This window comes from Poecile atricapillus, chromosome 7, assembly GCF_030490865.1.
Source record: "Poecile atricapillus isolate bPoeAtr1 chromosome 7, bPoeAtr1.hap1, whole genome shotgun sequence".
In the NCBI taxonomy this organism is placed as follows: Eukaryota; Metazoa; Chordata; class Aves; order Passeriformes; family Paridae; genus Poecile; species Poecile atricapillus.
Window position 1 is genome coordinate 23,080,008 of NC_081255.1, and position 15,617 is coordinate 23,095,624.

At 47.0% G+C, this 15,617-nt stretch overlaps 2 protein-coding genes across 3 annotated transcripts in view; both read left to right on the plus strand.

The window, feature by feature from the left end:
- Positions 1 to 3,706, plus strand: part of CFAP57 (cilia and flagella associated protein 57) — a 23,228-nt gene extending 19,522 nt beyond the window's left edge. The window contains exons 21-22 of the mRNA XM_058843194.1: positions 2,467 to 2,593; positions 2,874 to 3,706. Of these exons, the coding sequence (XP_058699177.1) occupies positions 2,467 to 2,593; positions 2,874 to 3,052 (306 nt within the window). The 3' untranslated portion in view covers positions 3,053 to 3,706. The remainder of the gene's footprint in view (positions 1 to 2,466; positions 2,594 to 2,873) is intronic.
- Positions 3,707 to 7,970: 4,264 nt separating this feature from the next.
- Positions 7,971 to 15,444, plus strand: TMEM125 (transmembrane protein 125). Of its 2 annotated transcripts, none has more exons than XM_058842842.1 (2): positions 7,971 to 8,097; positions 11,930 to 15,444. In XM_058842842.1, the coding sequence occupies exon 2, from the start codon at positions 12,236 to 12,238 to the stop codon at positions 12,899 to 12,901; it is 666 nt and encodes a 221-aa protein (XP_058698825.1). In that variant the 5' UTR covers positions 7,971 to 8,097; positions 11,930 to 12,235; the 3' UTR covers positions 12,902 to 15,444. The 2 variants fall into 2 exon arrangements, with proteins under 2 accessions (XP_058698825.1, XP_058698826.1); XM_058842843.1 differs by having other exon boundaries at positions 8,071 to 8,093.
- Positions 15,445 to 15,617: the final 173 nt, after the last annotated feature.

A 15,617-nucleotide genomic window follows, 5' to 3' on the forward strand; every position in this document is an offset into this window, starting at 1 on the left:
GAGCTATGCCCTCCTCTTTGAGAGATTATTCATAGGTACACTCCACTAGTGACTGCTGCAACAGATATTAGAACTGTCAAGATAATTTTAATTATTCTTACCAGTTGACAAGTTGCCTGTTATTCAACTATTAGTTTTTCCTCCAGCCTTCTGTATTTGTAATGATTTCTTTGGATACATAAGAACAGAGACACTGAATAACCTTGAAGTAGTGCTGCTTAAACTGAAGCCCATATAGGATGAAATTTTCTGTATGTCCTACCTGTTTCTGACAGTCAGCACAGTAGAGACTTTCTACCCTGTAGATTGCATCCATATGATGTGTCACTGTACCTGATGGCCTCATCATCCATGCATTTGATCAGTCCCTTTTCTGAAACAATTGGTTCTTTGCCACAACATCCCACGACAATTAGTTTTCCCATGAACATTTATTTTAATTCATTCTGTGACACTGCATTGCAGTGCAAGCATTCTGTCAGAATGCAAATATTGAATTAAAGGCTAATCTCTCTGGAGAGAAAGCCTCTTCAGGAAAATATTATCAGTGTCAACCAACAGCCTTTTAGCACCAAGCAAACCAAACAAGACATTTCTACATAGCCCAGATTGCTTCATGCAAGATACTCTGTATTCTGTTTTCTGATAGATCAAAAGCAAGATCTTCATTTGACAGCAGCAGGTAATCTCTTGGGCTGAATGTATGAAGGTGCTCATGACTAAAGTACACCTAAAGGGAAATACTGTGACCCAACCCTGAAAGCTGGTCAAAATAAAATTACCTTGACTGATTATTGGTAGTTACTATCTTCATGTGCTCTTGCAGGATCAAGCTCTGGAATAAATGCATAAAGTCAAATTTCATCTGTATTTAAAGGCTTGAACTAGACAAGTCAGACACAACAAAATTTTACAGTTCTAGAGCTGCCTGAGCACACCAACTCCTGCTGCATTTATAGTCCAGCATAACCACTGCAAGAGCGACTCTTCTTGCCCAACAAGTTCAGATCTTAATGAATCCTACACTCTTGCTCCTCAGTGATTTTCAGCTGAGGAGAAGCTAAAGCACAGCTGCTGTAGTTGCTTCCGTGTGAAGTCTTGATAATCTTGCTACACGTGCCCTGAGCTATTCCTGCCAAGTTGAACTCCTTGAGTGCAGCCACATTCTGAGAGGTGCAGTGAGCTTTGTACTTCGCTACTGACCAGCCTGCAGTTGTGTGGTGCCAGCACTTCTATAAGTATACACAAAGGAACTGAGTTGTATGATTTACACAATCTTTTGTGGCAACGTAATTATCTCTACCAACCGAAATTATCATTAAAACGAAAGTAAAAAAACAAGATTTGAGGGCACCATTTTCATGGAAAAAATTCATTCATCTTTGTTCTTGCCTCTCGTTGTTTTAGTGGGTTCACTACTGCGTGAGATTGGTATTGTGAGGTACCCTAAACATGCCTTTTTGCCATCTATCTTTTTTTTAAATATTGCCACTGTGTTGCAAAAGTTCTAAAAAAACCACCATAGGTAGCTGAAATAGTTGCTATTCTTGGTTCAGGTACGATGACAGCTATTTAACATTTGGCCTAGTTATTGATGTGGTATTTCACTGCTCTTGTAAGAGGCAAAGACAGAATTCCACTTCACTCTCTTGAGTACAGAAAAGAAATATTTAGTTACTGGTTCCCCTGTTTCTAAATCATGAGCAGCAGTGTTATCATCTTTCACTAGTATTAACCCATACTGGTTTTGCTGAAGTCTTTGAACCTGTTGCAACAATGGGTAAATTACATTTACTGGCACTTCCACAGCTCCTTCAGCAAGATGCTTCATGGTAGGCTACTAAAAACTTAGAGAATTGAACTTTTATGGACTGAAAACTGACTTAAAAAAAAAAGAACAAAAGATGAATACATTGCTAACTTTTCCTTATAATATCATGTTATCAGCAGGTATCCCAAGTCTCCACATGCTTTATATATTTCCTAATAATTTGGAAGGAGTGGAAAAGTGATGTCTGTCAGAACTGTTGAAGAGAGCTTTGAATAATTTCAAGGAGATAAAGATCATTTAAGTGAACAAATACATAATGACACATGAAAAGCAAAATAATACCCACTGGAGAGAGAGATGGGAATTCTTTGCATTAATTCTGAATTAACTGGATCAATTTAGGAAGGCCCTGAGCTTCCCTTTGGATTGGCAAGCAAAATGATACCTTGGGGTGCAGCTGCAGTCAGAAAAGCAAAACAAATATTAGTTTTTTGAGCTAATGTGGTTTGAATACTGTCATTTTCTGTCACATCTACTGTGGTCTTACCTGAAATGTTGTCTACTCTCCTGATTCTCCAGCACCTTCTGCTTGTGATACTGATTCTATATTGTCCAGTGTCTTTCTCAAAGATATGAAGATACATACAGCCAGTAAGTACCTGTGCTTTTCTTTATAGAGCATGTTGTTTTTGCAGGAAAATGTGAGTCTGATTAAGGAAATTAATGACTTGCGGCAAGAACTGAGGGTGGCCAACACGCAGGTACACGACCTCCAGTCAGAACTGAGATTAAACAAGAACAAAAAGGCAATTCAAGACACAGGTGAATAGTTCCTGTATATTTTCCATATTTTTAGTACTCATGGCAGAAGCCCTTTTTGTCCTTGGTGAACACTTCTATTACTGTGTTTCATTCTAGCTCGTCTGCCTGGTGGGACCTGTTATATTTTAATGTTAATTGTTGAAGCTGCTAAATCCTGCAGATTCTTACTATTTAGATGTACTCCTTCAGCCCTGAAAGATGCTTTCCCTTGTTCATGCCAAAGAACTGTATGAACTGGACCTTTGTTACTGTACTATGTCCTCTCTATTTCATCTTCTAGCTCCCTCCAGTGACATTCTGTCCAGCCCAGCTGTCCTGAGGTTGAATCCAGAGATGGAAAGTGAAAAAATCATAGAAATGCAGCAGCTAGAAATTCAATATCTGCGAGACCAAATCCAGGAGAAGGGGCAAACCCTGAACTGTCCAGGTTCGGCCTCTTTTGGTCAGAAATCTTCCTGAACGGAATCTGGAAAGAAGCCACAAGACACAGCAACACTGATGTGGATCAAGGATGCCTTAAGTTATTATATCCTCTTAGCAAAATCAGAAATGCAACAGCATAGAGTATGCTTACATGATCCTATACTCTACCACTAGAAGCATTTATGAAACAATTGGTGCTCTGAACACTTCTACTTTCCTGAAATCTGCCCTTTTCATGAGATTTAGGAGCCAAAAAAATTGTGTTAGTGTAAGACTAATCTTTGGGCCTTCATGCTAGGTACTCATCTTTCTCTTGAAAACTAATGTGTCCTAATTCAGCAGAGATGGTCAAACTGTAAGCCTTTGCTGTTAGAATTCTAATTTGGTGTCATTGTGCTGCAAAATTCAACATCAGCTTTTAATTTTCCAGTATTAAATGGCCTATGTTCATACAAAGGACGGCTGCTCTTAAGACCAATGTAATTGTTATTCCAAGCAGGTATCCAGTCACAGATTAACAATCAATTACCTTGTGAGGGCAACCTTTGACTCAAGCACACAAGAGCTAGAGCCCTTGGTAAAGCCTCTGCCTCCTGTCTAGAGATGTGTTGCCTTATATGCTACAATAATTTCAGCAGGACAAAAAAGGCAGTTTCAAACTCCCAAAATCTGGAATAAAGTCCAAACCTTATGTCATAACTCCTATAACTTTGAGAAATTGATTTTTGTTTGTCTTTTTTTTCAACATCCACAATCCCTTTAGTTCAGTTTTTCAGTGAAATTCTCCTAATAAGTCACTCTGCAAAGTATTCATATACAGAAAAAGGCAGAGAGTAATTTCTTCAGTAATGGGCGGGGGGAGAACCCTAAATTTTTCATCTTTTGTTGTCAGTGCATGACACGCTGTCCCACTGAGGACACTGAGGAGTATTTCACATCTATCAGAAGACTGAGCTACTGGTTGAGTGAGGAACTATATGGTATTACAACAGCCAGGATGTTACTGTTTCATTTCCTATCCTGAGTTGTGGAAAAGTGTTAAGTGTTTAATGTACTCCTAATAATATTACACAGAAGAAGGTGGTGCCAGGGCTGGGTAACATGTAAGCTGCATTACCATCAGGAATACTAGACTCACTTCCAGGGCAATACCACGGCAAAATAGATGGTTCCATGAGCTCCAATGATTTTGGAGACTTCAGCTGAGTGCTTTGTCCATGAATGTGGAATTTAGCTTCTTTAGTCCTTTTTTTTTTTTTTTCATTTTTCATCTTTAACCTCTGTGGAGCATAGGTTTCACAGGAGCAAAAGGAAGAAGTTAATGGTCTGTTAATGGGGTTGTTTAACACCCTTTCTTCCTCCTCTCCTCCCATATAATCATCTTGATACTTCCTGTACAGAAAGAGGATGTAATTAATGTAATTAGTAAATATTTTAGAATCTAGTTCCCTCTAAAATTTTCAGGACACACCCATTTTAATTAGCTAGGCTCTAGTGTGGTATAATTTTCCCCTCTCTGTCAGGACAAATTGAGTGCTAGAATCATACAACATACTGCTTTAATAGTTGTGGTTTAGAGAAATGCAGCCAACTTTTCTGAAAAAGAAGAATCTTTTCCTAATATGCCTATGCAGATAGTGAATTATTTCTAAATGGTGACTGATATGCTTAAAGATATACCTCTATGTCAGCCTCATTAGCAAATTTTAAAGGCAATACACAGCCTGTCAGATGAAGCCTAGGTAGCTTCAGCTGCCAGACTAGGCTGAAGAGAATTTTGGACTTAGAGGCTTAACTTTAGTGGCTTAGTGGCAGCTAAAACATTGCTTGTATAGGGGAACATTAAACATCAGGCACAGCAGAGTATTGCAACCAAACTTCAGCAGACCTGCTGGAAGCAAAATAGATGTGCAAGCCCCTTCTGTACTGGGAAAAGCAGAGCCAGGTCAAACTCCCACACATACACTCTATAAATGTTTTAGAATTAAGTTGTAACAGGATTATGGTTTTGTGTGCTAATGGTCTTCTGAATTCTCTCAGGGTGCAAAAACATTTTCTGCTTTCATCCTCTCTTGACCTGCATTGTTCTGTTTCTCCTTTTGGTACCTCCCTAAAGGAGCTGGTAAGCATTTCATACTCTTGTAAAGCTACAGCCCACTTTCAAAAATGACTGTATGGCTATCTGAATAAGGTTTCCCCATAGATGACTTCTTTGCTAACTGGGCCAACTTGAAAAAACAGGATTTTCTGGATAGGGTCAAGCTCATTGTCCAGTGGTGTTTGTATAGGAAAAACTATCGCATACCATTTGTTTTTCCTATGTGTAGGACAACATCCTCTGGACTGATGATATTTCACAAGTCTCGAAACACCTATCAGATTTTTCTCAGACAAATTCCTGAGCCTGTCACACTGCTTGGTTTCTATTTGATTAGCATATCCTAAGCTTCCCTTCTCACAGCTTGATAAAAAAGTAGCATGTGACTTAATAACTGAGCCTCCCTTTCCATTAGCCAGGCAAGAGCTGTTGTTCAGTCCCGTTCTCTTCTTCCTGCATTTTCCTGGAGATTTTCCAGCTGCTCAGACTAACGGTAATGATCCCTTCTGCTATCATGAAACCTAGCCAGATCAGTCTGAGAATCCCATTCCCCTACTGACTTCAACATTTCTGCTACTCCCTTTTTTTATTCTTCAACTCTTAAATGAATCCTTTTCTGTTTCCCTGATTACTCTCAAAATAGTTACCCATTTTTTTACCACCGGATTACAGGGAAATCAGCTCTTCTGCAGCATGGTAAACTCTGCTGATGCTGCTGTCTCCCAGGAAGGGGGGTTCTGCAGCTGCCTTTTGGTGGGAAGAGGTGACAGTGACATCTTTCCTGATTTGAGTGCCTGCTTGAGCTTCTTCCACAGAAAGAGGCAGCCCTGATATGACTGGATGCCCCTAACCTATACAGTAGAGCAGGAGCTACTTTATTTAATACCAAATACCTGCTGAATGTGTCAAATATCCCCTAGCACTGCCAGCTTAGCTTCAGGCTTCTTCTCACCTTGCTGCCTGGGAGCTGCTCCCTGGCTCTGGCACCCCTTCACCTCCAGCTGGGAGGAAATGAGCCACCTTCCAGGATCGGTGTGCGGCCAGAGGCCAGATCCTGCCCGAGGAGGGAGGGAGGGGTAGCGCCTGCACACCGGCGCGGCTCTGGAGCGTCTCCAAGAGCAGCAGCAGGTTTGCTGAGACGCCACCCAGCCGGGGAATGCACCTGCCCGGGCAGGAGGTGAGGGCTGCAGCCGGACCTCGGTGCTGCCGCGGCACCAGGAAGGGGAGCCTCAGCTGGGTCTTGGCAGGTACTTGCAAGAGGAAGGGAAGAGATTTTCTCCGTGGGATCTCTCATTAGCTGGATCCAGTGGAAGTAAAAGCAGGAAAAACCATTGCTGCCAGCCTGGAGCAGGGAAGTGTGCTGGGTTATCGCGTGTGGGTAGCGTCTGCCGCAGGTGAGCGATCCCTTCCTCCCTGGGAGCTGCGCGGGAAGGAACTCCAGCAGTAGCTGCTGCCACAGGTTTGAGGCTGCTTCAGACTTGCTTCTTAAGAGACCCTGCTTCTTGCCTCCAATTCATTTCTTCCTGGTGCCATTGTTTCCTCTCAGCGCATAAGGCTTGGGAGTTTCTTGTTCCCTTGGAGCTGCCAGGCCACACTTGGCAGAGGCGCATCAGGACAGGCTCTGCGGGGTCAGGATAATGGATGCCTGTTGAGCGTACAGGGAGGAAGGGGAACATGACACTTTACAATGGAGCGTGCCAAAACTGTCTAGGTCTGTGTGAAAGGCAGCTGTGCACTGACCAAGCCCTCCACCATCCTTAAGCGCAGAGCTCCAAGGCTTGGGGAAAGGCAGGGACAGTCCACCACCACCTTATGGCAGGAGCACTGGTGGGACGGATGCTTGCTTTTGGGGAAGAATTATCCATCTGTCAGGGGAGAGAGGTGCAAATCAAACGGCACAAGTTTGCATGGAATTTGAGGAGCCCGGGAAAAGTGAAGTATTGGGAATTGGTGTGGCAGGCAAAGGAGTGTGGATCTCTTGCTAGGATTTTGGGCAAGACAGATAGATGCCACATAAAAGCCCCATTACTCCCATTCCTTGCAGGTTTCTCTATCCCCAGTTCTGAGTTCTCAGAGAAGGAATGTTCCCTCATGCTCCCATGTACACAGGAAGGCCTTGACACCATGACACTCAGAGCTTCTGCTTTGTGCATTGGCAGTAATTCAGCCATAAAACAAGATACATGAGCCTCATTCTCTTTGAGCCTATAGGGAGTTAGAACAGAATCAAATATGCTTAGGAAGCATTTCTTTACTGAAAAGGTGGTCAAACACTGGAACACACTTCCTAGACAATTGGTTGATACCCCAAGCCTGTCAGTATAGAAAAGGCTTCTGGGCAATGCCCTAAAAAACATCCTTCAATTTGGTCAGCCCTGAATTGGTCAGGCAGTTGGACTAGATAATCATTTTAGGTCCTTTTCCATTGAAATACAATAGAATAGACAATACAGTAGGATAGAATAGACAAGCTAGGATAGACAAACCAGAATACAATAGACAGAATAGGATGTATTGTTTCAGTTGGAAGGGACATACAACAATTCAGGGCTGACTCTTTTGGTAAAGAAATGCTTCCTAAAGCACTGGAAATTGAAAAAAATTACATGAAATTATGGGAAATTGTTTATGCCTACTCTGGACTAAAGACTTTTGTGAGGCACAGAGTGGTGGCAAGCCCACGCCAAACAGGCTATGGACAGACCAGGTGAAGAAGCAAATAAGCTGTGATAGACTGGGAAAGCAGAGGGCTGAGATGGCTCAGATTTGAAATTGCAAAGCTCTGTTTACTGTCACCTACACTGCTCACGTAAATGATTCTGTGTACTGTTATTTTATAGCAAATCTTGTTGGACTCTCCCAGTCTCCATGATACTCACAAGGTCCACATAAAAGCTGCATAAAACCCTTCCAAGGCTGGAAGTACAAGGAAGTACTGCAGGAGCCTGTCTCATCCCCAGACTTCCCCTCCTGAACCCTGTGGGTAAGCACTGTTTCAAGGGGTACCTTGGGTTTGAGGAGAAGAGGGAAGTGAGGAATATTTCAAGAGCTGAATTGTATGTGGCTCTGAAATTGAAGAGTTAATTAATATACAGTCCATGGCCTTATCTGTCAGACATTAGTCTGTCAGGCACAAAAAGTTTTTAAGTAAATAAATATAGGCATGTATCATTCTAAGGCGTTCAGCCAGTGTACATCTCCCACACCTGCAGCCAGGAGCACATTGATGATGACCCTCAATTTCCAGTTAAATGTCAGAGTAGGGAAAGAAAAAAACCCAACACAATGAAAAAGGAAAAACATGAATATTTTTGTTTTCCTGCATTCCCAGTGCTTTCCTGTTCTTCCTCCACAGCTGCCAGCCAGCAGTGGTGAAGGACAGCATGTCACTTTTTTCCTAAAATGTGCTCTTGGGACTTAAAGCATTGTGTGGCTGGGCTGGTCCTCTCCTCTTGTTTCTCTTACATACAGAGATGGGAGCACAGAAGGTGCTGGCTTCAGTAGTGAGTAAATGTAGAGATTAACTACCCACTATCCACACTATCAAATACACCAATCTGATGGGCCAACTGGCTTCTTATGGTCTGTCCCAGACCAGTGAGAGCAGCTAGTCCAGAGAGCACCAAAAGAAGGGGCAGCAGCTTTGGATGGCTGTCCTCCCTCATGGCAGAGCAGGCATCTATATTTCTTCCCTTCTCTCGGTCTGATCTCGGCAAAGTGGTGTGCTGCACAATGCCAAGAAAGCAGACCAGCAAAGTTGCTTTATAGGTTCATCCCTTCTTCAAGGAATGGTAGGTGACAGCCCAGGGTAGCGCTGCCTTGGTTTAACATACAAAAAGAGTTTTCTGAAGAGGGTGGGAAGCAATGCACCCAGCCTGAGGAATGAGAAACTGTAGCTAGATTTAAGGAGGAATGTTTTCATGGTGATGGTGATTTAACTCTGGAATGATCCCTGAGGGGCTATAGATCCTGCATCCTTGGCACCTAAATGAATGGGGCCCTGACCTGCTCGGTCTGACTTTTAGGTGAACTCTGCTTTAAGCAGGTGACTTCACAAGGTTCCACCCCACCTTAATTATTCAGTGATCTAGGAGTAAAAATACTGTTATTAGCAGCACAAACCCTCAGGGTCTAGAGAAGCAAGTGTGGATGGCTTTAGAGCAAAAGATTATATTCCCAGAACATTTTCAAACAGACATAAGGAAACATGAAAGCACACTTCAGTGGAAGCCTTTCCCTCTCCAAATAATTTGTTTAATAGAGGTTAATGTAACACTGGGAAACTCTCCAAATCATTTGCTAAATAGAGGCTAGTATAAAACTGGGAAATACATGCTTGTAAAGGTGATAACTAATTTTGTTCCTCAGCCAGATGCTCCTATGGTTTTATTTTGCTCCCTTGTCCTTCTTCTGAGCCAATAAAAAACTAAAATGGTTAAATTTTAAGAAGTAACATGAGAATGCAGTGCTGTACCTTGATTTTGATCACATTTTCCCTCATTGTGGTTTTTGCTGTTGTGGTTTTTTGTTTACTGTTTGACTCGTATAACTCAGGTCAAGCAGCAGAAGAACACAGACTTTGCACTTCTCCAAGCTTTATATTCTCTTAGTCTGAAACCTCAATCTAATCTACAAACTTGCTATCTACTAGACTCGCCCATTCACTGGTAAGTAGGAGATAAGGCACCAGTGTGCTTGGAGAAGGAAAGGCAGAAGGGAGCAATGTTTAGCACCAAGCTGATTTGCATGGGTTTCTGGAGAAGATAACTCCAGACTCAATGTCTCTTTGCCTCTCTCTACTTTTAATAGTGCCCCATGATATCCTCACCTTCCTGGGGACTTTTGTCCTGGGCACACACCAACAGCACAAGCTATCTGCTGTCTCACGCAAAATCAAGGTGCATCCCAGCAGGCACAAGCCAACATGCTCAATCACAGCTCTTGTCTCTCTCTAATTGGTGTTTTCTGATTGTTCTGGCTCCAGCCAGAAGCTGTAGGTCTCCCACAGGCCTCCCAGCCAGGGTGCCCCCTCTGGACCCCAGTTTCTGTGCCGCAGCCCCTGGCTGCGCGGGCTCCCCAAGCTGCAGCAGCTGAGCAGAACAGCCCTGTGGGCTCCCAGGGCGGGTGGCTCCCAGGCCTGCAAACCCGCTCACAGACTTCCTGGACACGTGCTGCTGCTGCCTGCAGGCCCTGAGCCACGTCCAAAGTGACCTCATGCTCCATCACAGCCGGGGAGTGACTCAGGAGGAGCTTGGCCTGACACTGTCAGGCGGTGTCTGGTTCGGGCACTCCCCACACAATTGTCCTCCCTCTCCCCCCTCTCCTGTTGGCTGGGCCTCGATGGAGGAGCTTTTGAGCTGTTTGCTGGCAGCAAAGGCATTGCCATACGGGGAAGCAGCCTGTAGAAACAGAGACAGGGAGAGCGACGGGAGGAAAGAACCTTGGTGTGTGCAGAGCTGCCATGTGTGGAGGTCACAAATTGTCCCTGCCTGTGTGTAATGAGCCCTGAGCCCCAGTGCCGAACAGAGCAGGGTACAAAGCGCATTAAACATGGGCTGATGGGCTCCTGAGACCATCTCTAGAAGGCAGGGTGGCTGTCCCCCCACTGAGGAGCAGTGACACAGCTCTGACACAAGGGACCTGAGTCAGTTCCTGTCCCTGCTGTATTACACTGCCATGGGCTGCTGCAGAACTCAGAGTAGTTCATGTGTGTGCCTGTAGTGGTCAAGGGTGCATTATCCTGTCTAGGAGGTGACAGAGGCTGTTCTGGGGTCTCCAGGGTTTGCCCTGTGTCTCCCAGGCTCAGCTATAGCTGACAGGCTCTCATGCTATCCTCTCCAGCGCCTCTCCATGGTTTGGGTACTAGCTGATCTAGAGGGTCCTTGTGGTGCTGTGGGACCAGCTGGAGCACTCACATGCCAGGGAGAAACATTATGTGAGAGAAATGCAACTGGTTTCCACTCTTGGTCTAAAACTGTACCCAAAGAAGTATTGAGGAGGGCCAGGATAGCGGGGACACAAGCCTGGGAACCATGAGTGGAGAGCTGAGACAAGGTGCTGTGTCCAGGGGAGCCCAGCTAAGCACAGCGCCTCGGAGCCAATACTGCCCTTCCTCTGCTCCCCTCCAGTGGCAAAACACTTCAAAGACCAGTAGCAAGGAGAGCAAAATCTCAGGGTGCCAGGCCACAGCCAAGGGCTCTTTCCAGGGGAGTGCTGAGATCACCAGAGATGTAGCTACCATATTTCTGTAGGGAATTTCAGAGGGGAAACTGCTGGCAGTGCAGGGATGGGGACAGGGCTGAGAACATACAACTATGGCAGCTCTCACTCTTCCAGCCACTGGAGTGGAAGGGTTAAACACTGGTCCTGACCCCCACCTCCCATTCTGGGCAGCAGAGCCAGTTGGTGACAAGAGGCTGATGCTGATGAGGGAGCATGTGAAGCCGAGCTGTGAATGGGGCTTTATCCCAGGAGGGTCCTGCCTCTGCTCAGTCCCTGCCCTGCTGCCAGCACCAGCTGCAGGCAGAGTCCTTTGGGCAGCAATGTGCCAGCAGCCTCTGAGCAGGGCACACAGCACTGGGGAGGCAGGAGATTCACCCTTGAGGCAGGCTGGGGTTCCCCCACAGCACATGGAGGTCTCCCAGGAAGAAGTGCAGCTGAGCTGTTCTCCAGCACACAGGGCTTCTGTGAGGGAAGCACAGTAAGGTCTGCAGGCCAGCCTGGAGCAACCAAGGCCCAGGGTTTGGCACAGGATTATTTGATACAGGGGAGCAGGGTCTCTGTTTATTTATATCTTCTCTTCTTGACTTTTTCAGATGAAAGACACAGGAAAGGAAGGAGACAGCCCTGGCTGTTCCCCTATGGTGCTGCTCTGGGAACGCTCCATCATGTTTCACAGCCCTGCCTCGATGGTGGGCTCAACCCCAGCACATGGACCATAGCTCTCCAGGTGGCACCACTGCAAAAGGAAACTCCATAAGGATCCAAAGAATGAGACAAAGACATCACTGCTGGAGAAATGCAGCTGCCTTCACCACTGCTGCTGCCTTGACCCTCCATTTGCTGTAAGGGTACAAAGCCATCTGTGCCACCTCTGTGCCCTCTTCACCCAGCTGCCCATCATGCCAGAACTGGCAGAGCTGAGCAGCCCCCGCACCCCTGCGGATGTGGACCACATCCAGAGGAATATCTTGGAAGAGCATGTGGAGCTTTGGTGGTTCCAGGACCCAAAAAAGTCCATCTTGTGCTATGGGATGGCCGTGGTGCTGATCATGGCCTGCGGGATTGGGGGCATCATCCTGCTGTACAGCACTAGCAGCCGGTCTGGAGAGTGGCGGCTCGCCGTGGGCACCACACTCTGCCTCCTGGCCCTGCTCGTGCTGCTGAAGCAGCTGCTGAGCTCTGCAATCCAGGACATGAATTGCATCCGCAGCCGGGATCAGATTGAGCTTCTGAAGAGCGGAGGCTTCTCAGACTGCCTGGTGCTGCTGCTGAGCGCCCTGGTGCTGCTGGTCTGCGGGGTGGTGCTCACCATCCTCTCCACCACCACCACCACGCAGCTCAGCCCTGCACGGCCGCTGGCCAGCATGTTCACCAGCGGGGTCATCCTCCTGACTGCTGGCAGTGCCATCCTCCTCTGCCTGCTGCTATACCTGCTGTGCACCTCCTGCCGCCGGGCGGCTCCTCGGAGCCTGGAGACCGGCGAGATCCGCGTCTTCACCATCTCCGGCCGCCTGGCTGGAAACAGGCGGCTTCCTCCCACCTCCAGCATGGCCAACCTGATCTGACCCGGGACACTTGTGCGTGAGCCTTAGCGGATACAACCTGCCAGTGATGGCCTTTCCCCAAGGAAGGGCGAGAGCTGCAGTGTGCCTAGTGTTTCTGTTGGAAATGACTGGCGTTTGCTTTGCCCCAGGCTGGTGGCACAGCACAGGCATGGGGTGCCTGGACGGGCTCTGACCTGGCTAGCATTTTATCTCCTGTGGCAGCTGCCTGCCTGCCTGGCTGTGACCCGTGTTACAGAGTGAAGGTGAGCCTGTCCTGTAACCCCGGGGACCCCAGTACCTGCTTAGTTGCTGCAGTTCCTGGAACTGTGTCATATGCTCTCCTGGCAGGAGAGGCTGTAATTGCAGATTGTATAAAACCAACCTGTGTTCTGTGCAGAGCCTCCAGCTCCTGAGTGAAGTAGAGCCTCTAGCAGCTGGTGAATGGCAGGAGATATTTTTGCATGTCAGCAGGCACAAGGGAGCCTGGTGGGAGGTATGGCTGCAGGGGCTGCTCCCAAGAAATCACTGGTGTCTGTGGGAGTGTGGAATTTGCATAGGACTGTGTGTGCCAGAGCCATAGCATGGCTGGACCTCACATGAAATGCTGTTTGTGTTTGCAATGCCAGGATCTGTTCCAGTGTTACATTTCTGCAGCCCACCATCACCTGTGGTTTATCAAAGGGGTGATCAGGGGCTGTTGGTGTCAAGGCCCTGATGGGTTATCTGTGCTGGACTGGGTGTTTGGGCTCTGTTATCATGCCAAGGTGCTCCAGCTACATGAGCCACAAACAGCAAGGTGCAGTTGCTGGGGGATGGTGATGGGATGCCCAAATCCTGGGACTGGGGCTGCCCTTAGCAAAAGCTGTGCAAGGGGAGAGTGCTGTGCCCTCCCACAGGAGTTTCCCAGGCAGAGGCACCTCTGCTGCCAGGAGCCCTGCAGCTCATCCCAGTCCCTGCTTGTTTCCATGCTGTTTCTGTCTCCCAAGTGCTGCAGCTGCTGCAGGGCAGAAAAGTTCTTCTATTGTCACTTGGGCCTTGCCTGGAGCTAATTTGGTGTTTTATCTCTACAAGGTATCTTGTTTTATCACCAAGGTGTCTCTCCCAGAGGCAGACTAACAATTCACCCCAGGAATGTGTCCTGTGACTTAAGCCTAACTTACCCATCAAAATTTTCATTTCCCTCATAGACCCACTAACCTTTTCACTACCCTTTCCATAGACATAGATCCCCACCTCCTGTTAAAGATGCTCCTGCATGATCCTTTCTTCCTCTTAGCCAGTTGGTCAGAGCATGGTGCTACAACACCAAGGTCATGGGTTTGAACCCCATGTGGGCTATTCCCCTAAGAGTTGGACTCTATGATCCTTCTGGGCCCCTTCCAGTTCAGACTGTTCTGTGATTCTTCATCTTCTTGTCTGCTCCCATCTTTCCTTCACCTGTGTTGCTCTGCCCTGGGTGTTGGTTTTGCTCATTATTTGCCAAGTTTCCTCAGCAATGGAACAAGACTGAGCTATTGTTTTTTGGTGCCTGGTGGCAAATTCATTTGGAAGAGGATGATAACTGATTCCCTTGCTAACAGCACAAATCACTGTTCATGTTACACTTGGAGGCACTGTCAGAGTTCACCATCAGCTGGTCAGTGAGGGCTTCACCCCTTCACGCTCCAGACCAACCATCCCCAATGCATGAGTGAGATCTCATGAGACCACATCTGTATTCACTTGCTCTTGCCCTGCTCCTGCTGACTTTCCTTTGCCTGAAGCCTTGGATTGTTTTCCCCAATGTACAGGTACATCATTTGGGCTTTTCTCTCTGTATCTCTGTTACATTTTCCTCTGCCACTTTCACATCATCTGTAGATTTTATTAAACTGCTGTTTCCTCTTCTCTCTGCATCTCCTCCCTTAATCTGCCCAAGAGCTCAGAAGGTGGTGATGAGCTCAGATCCTCCTGTGCTAAATCTCTTCAAAGCTGAGCTGTTCTTCCCCTCTGTCCCTTTGGCCCCAGGTCCAGCAGGGACCCCTGTGCCTACACAGGAGGGGACAGGCCAGAGCTGAATGGTTTTGCACCATCACCATTGCTGCTGCTCTGCACGTCTGTGTCAGTGCATGTGCAGTTATGCCAGGCTGCACCCCCTCTGCCAGCACCAGTGATCCAGCAAGGACTGCCAGCTCCACCAGCCCTCACGTGCTGACAGGCCACAGCTGCCTGCACCCCAGCTGTTTTGCACATCTGGGCGTTTCTGTGAAGAAGCATGACTGTGCCCAGCTCACAGCTCCATGCTGCCTGCATGTCAATGTGAATCCTGTCCCCTCCATAGCCCCTTCAAAATGTGCCCCAAGTGCCTGTGAATTGTGCCAGAAAAGGGTGATTGACTGTGGGCCACAACAGCAACCCAAGGAGACAATGGCTGAGAACAGACTGTGGCTGAAGATGGTGGTTGGGTGTCCAGCTGCCCAGAGGTACAGCCTGTGCTGCCCAGTCACTGACTCCCCTCTGCAGCACAGGTGCTGGATTGTTTCTTGGCTCCTGTGTTGTGTGTGAGCATACACAATAAAGTGTTAGAGAAGTTGATTGTGTTGAAGGCTGATACTTGAGCGCAGACCTCTCTGCAGAGCAGGAGGTGTCAGGGCTTTTCAGGGCTGGCCTCAGCCCAGGGCAGTAATCACAACAACCCAGGGTCCCTCATGTGGCTGAGGTTTTACGTTTTAGGTTTTTAGGCAGATAGTGTGCCAAT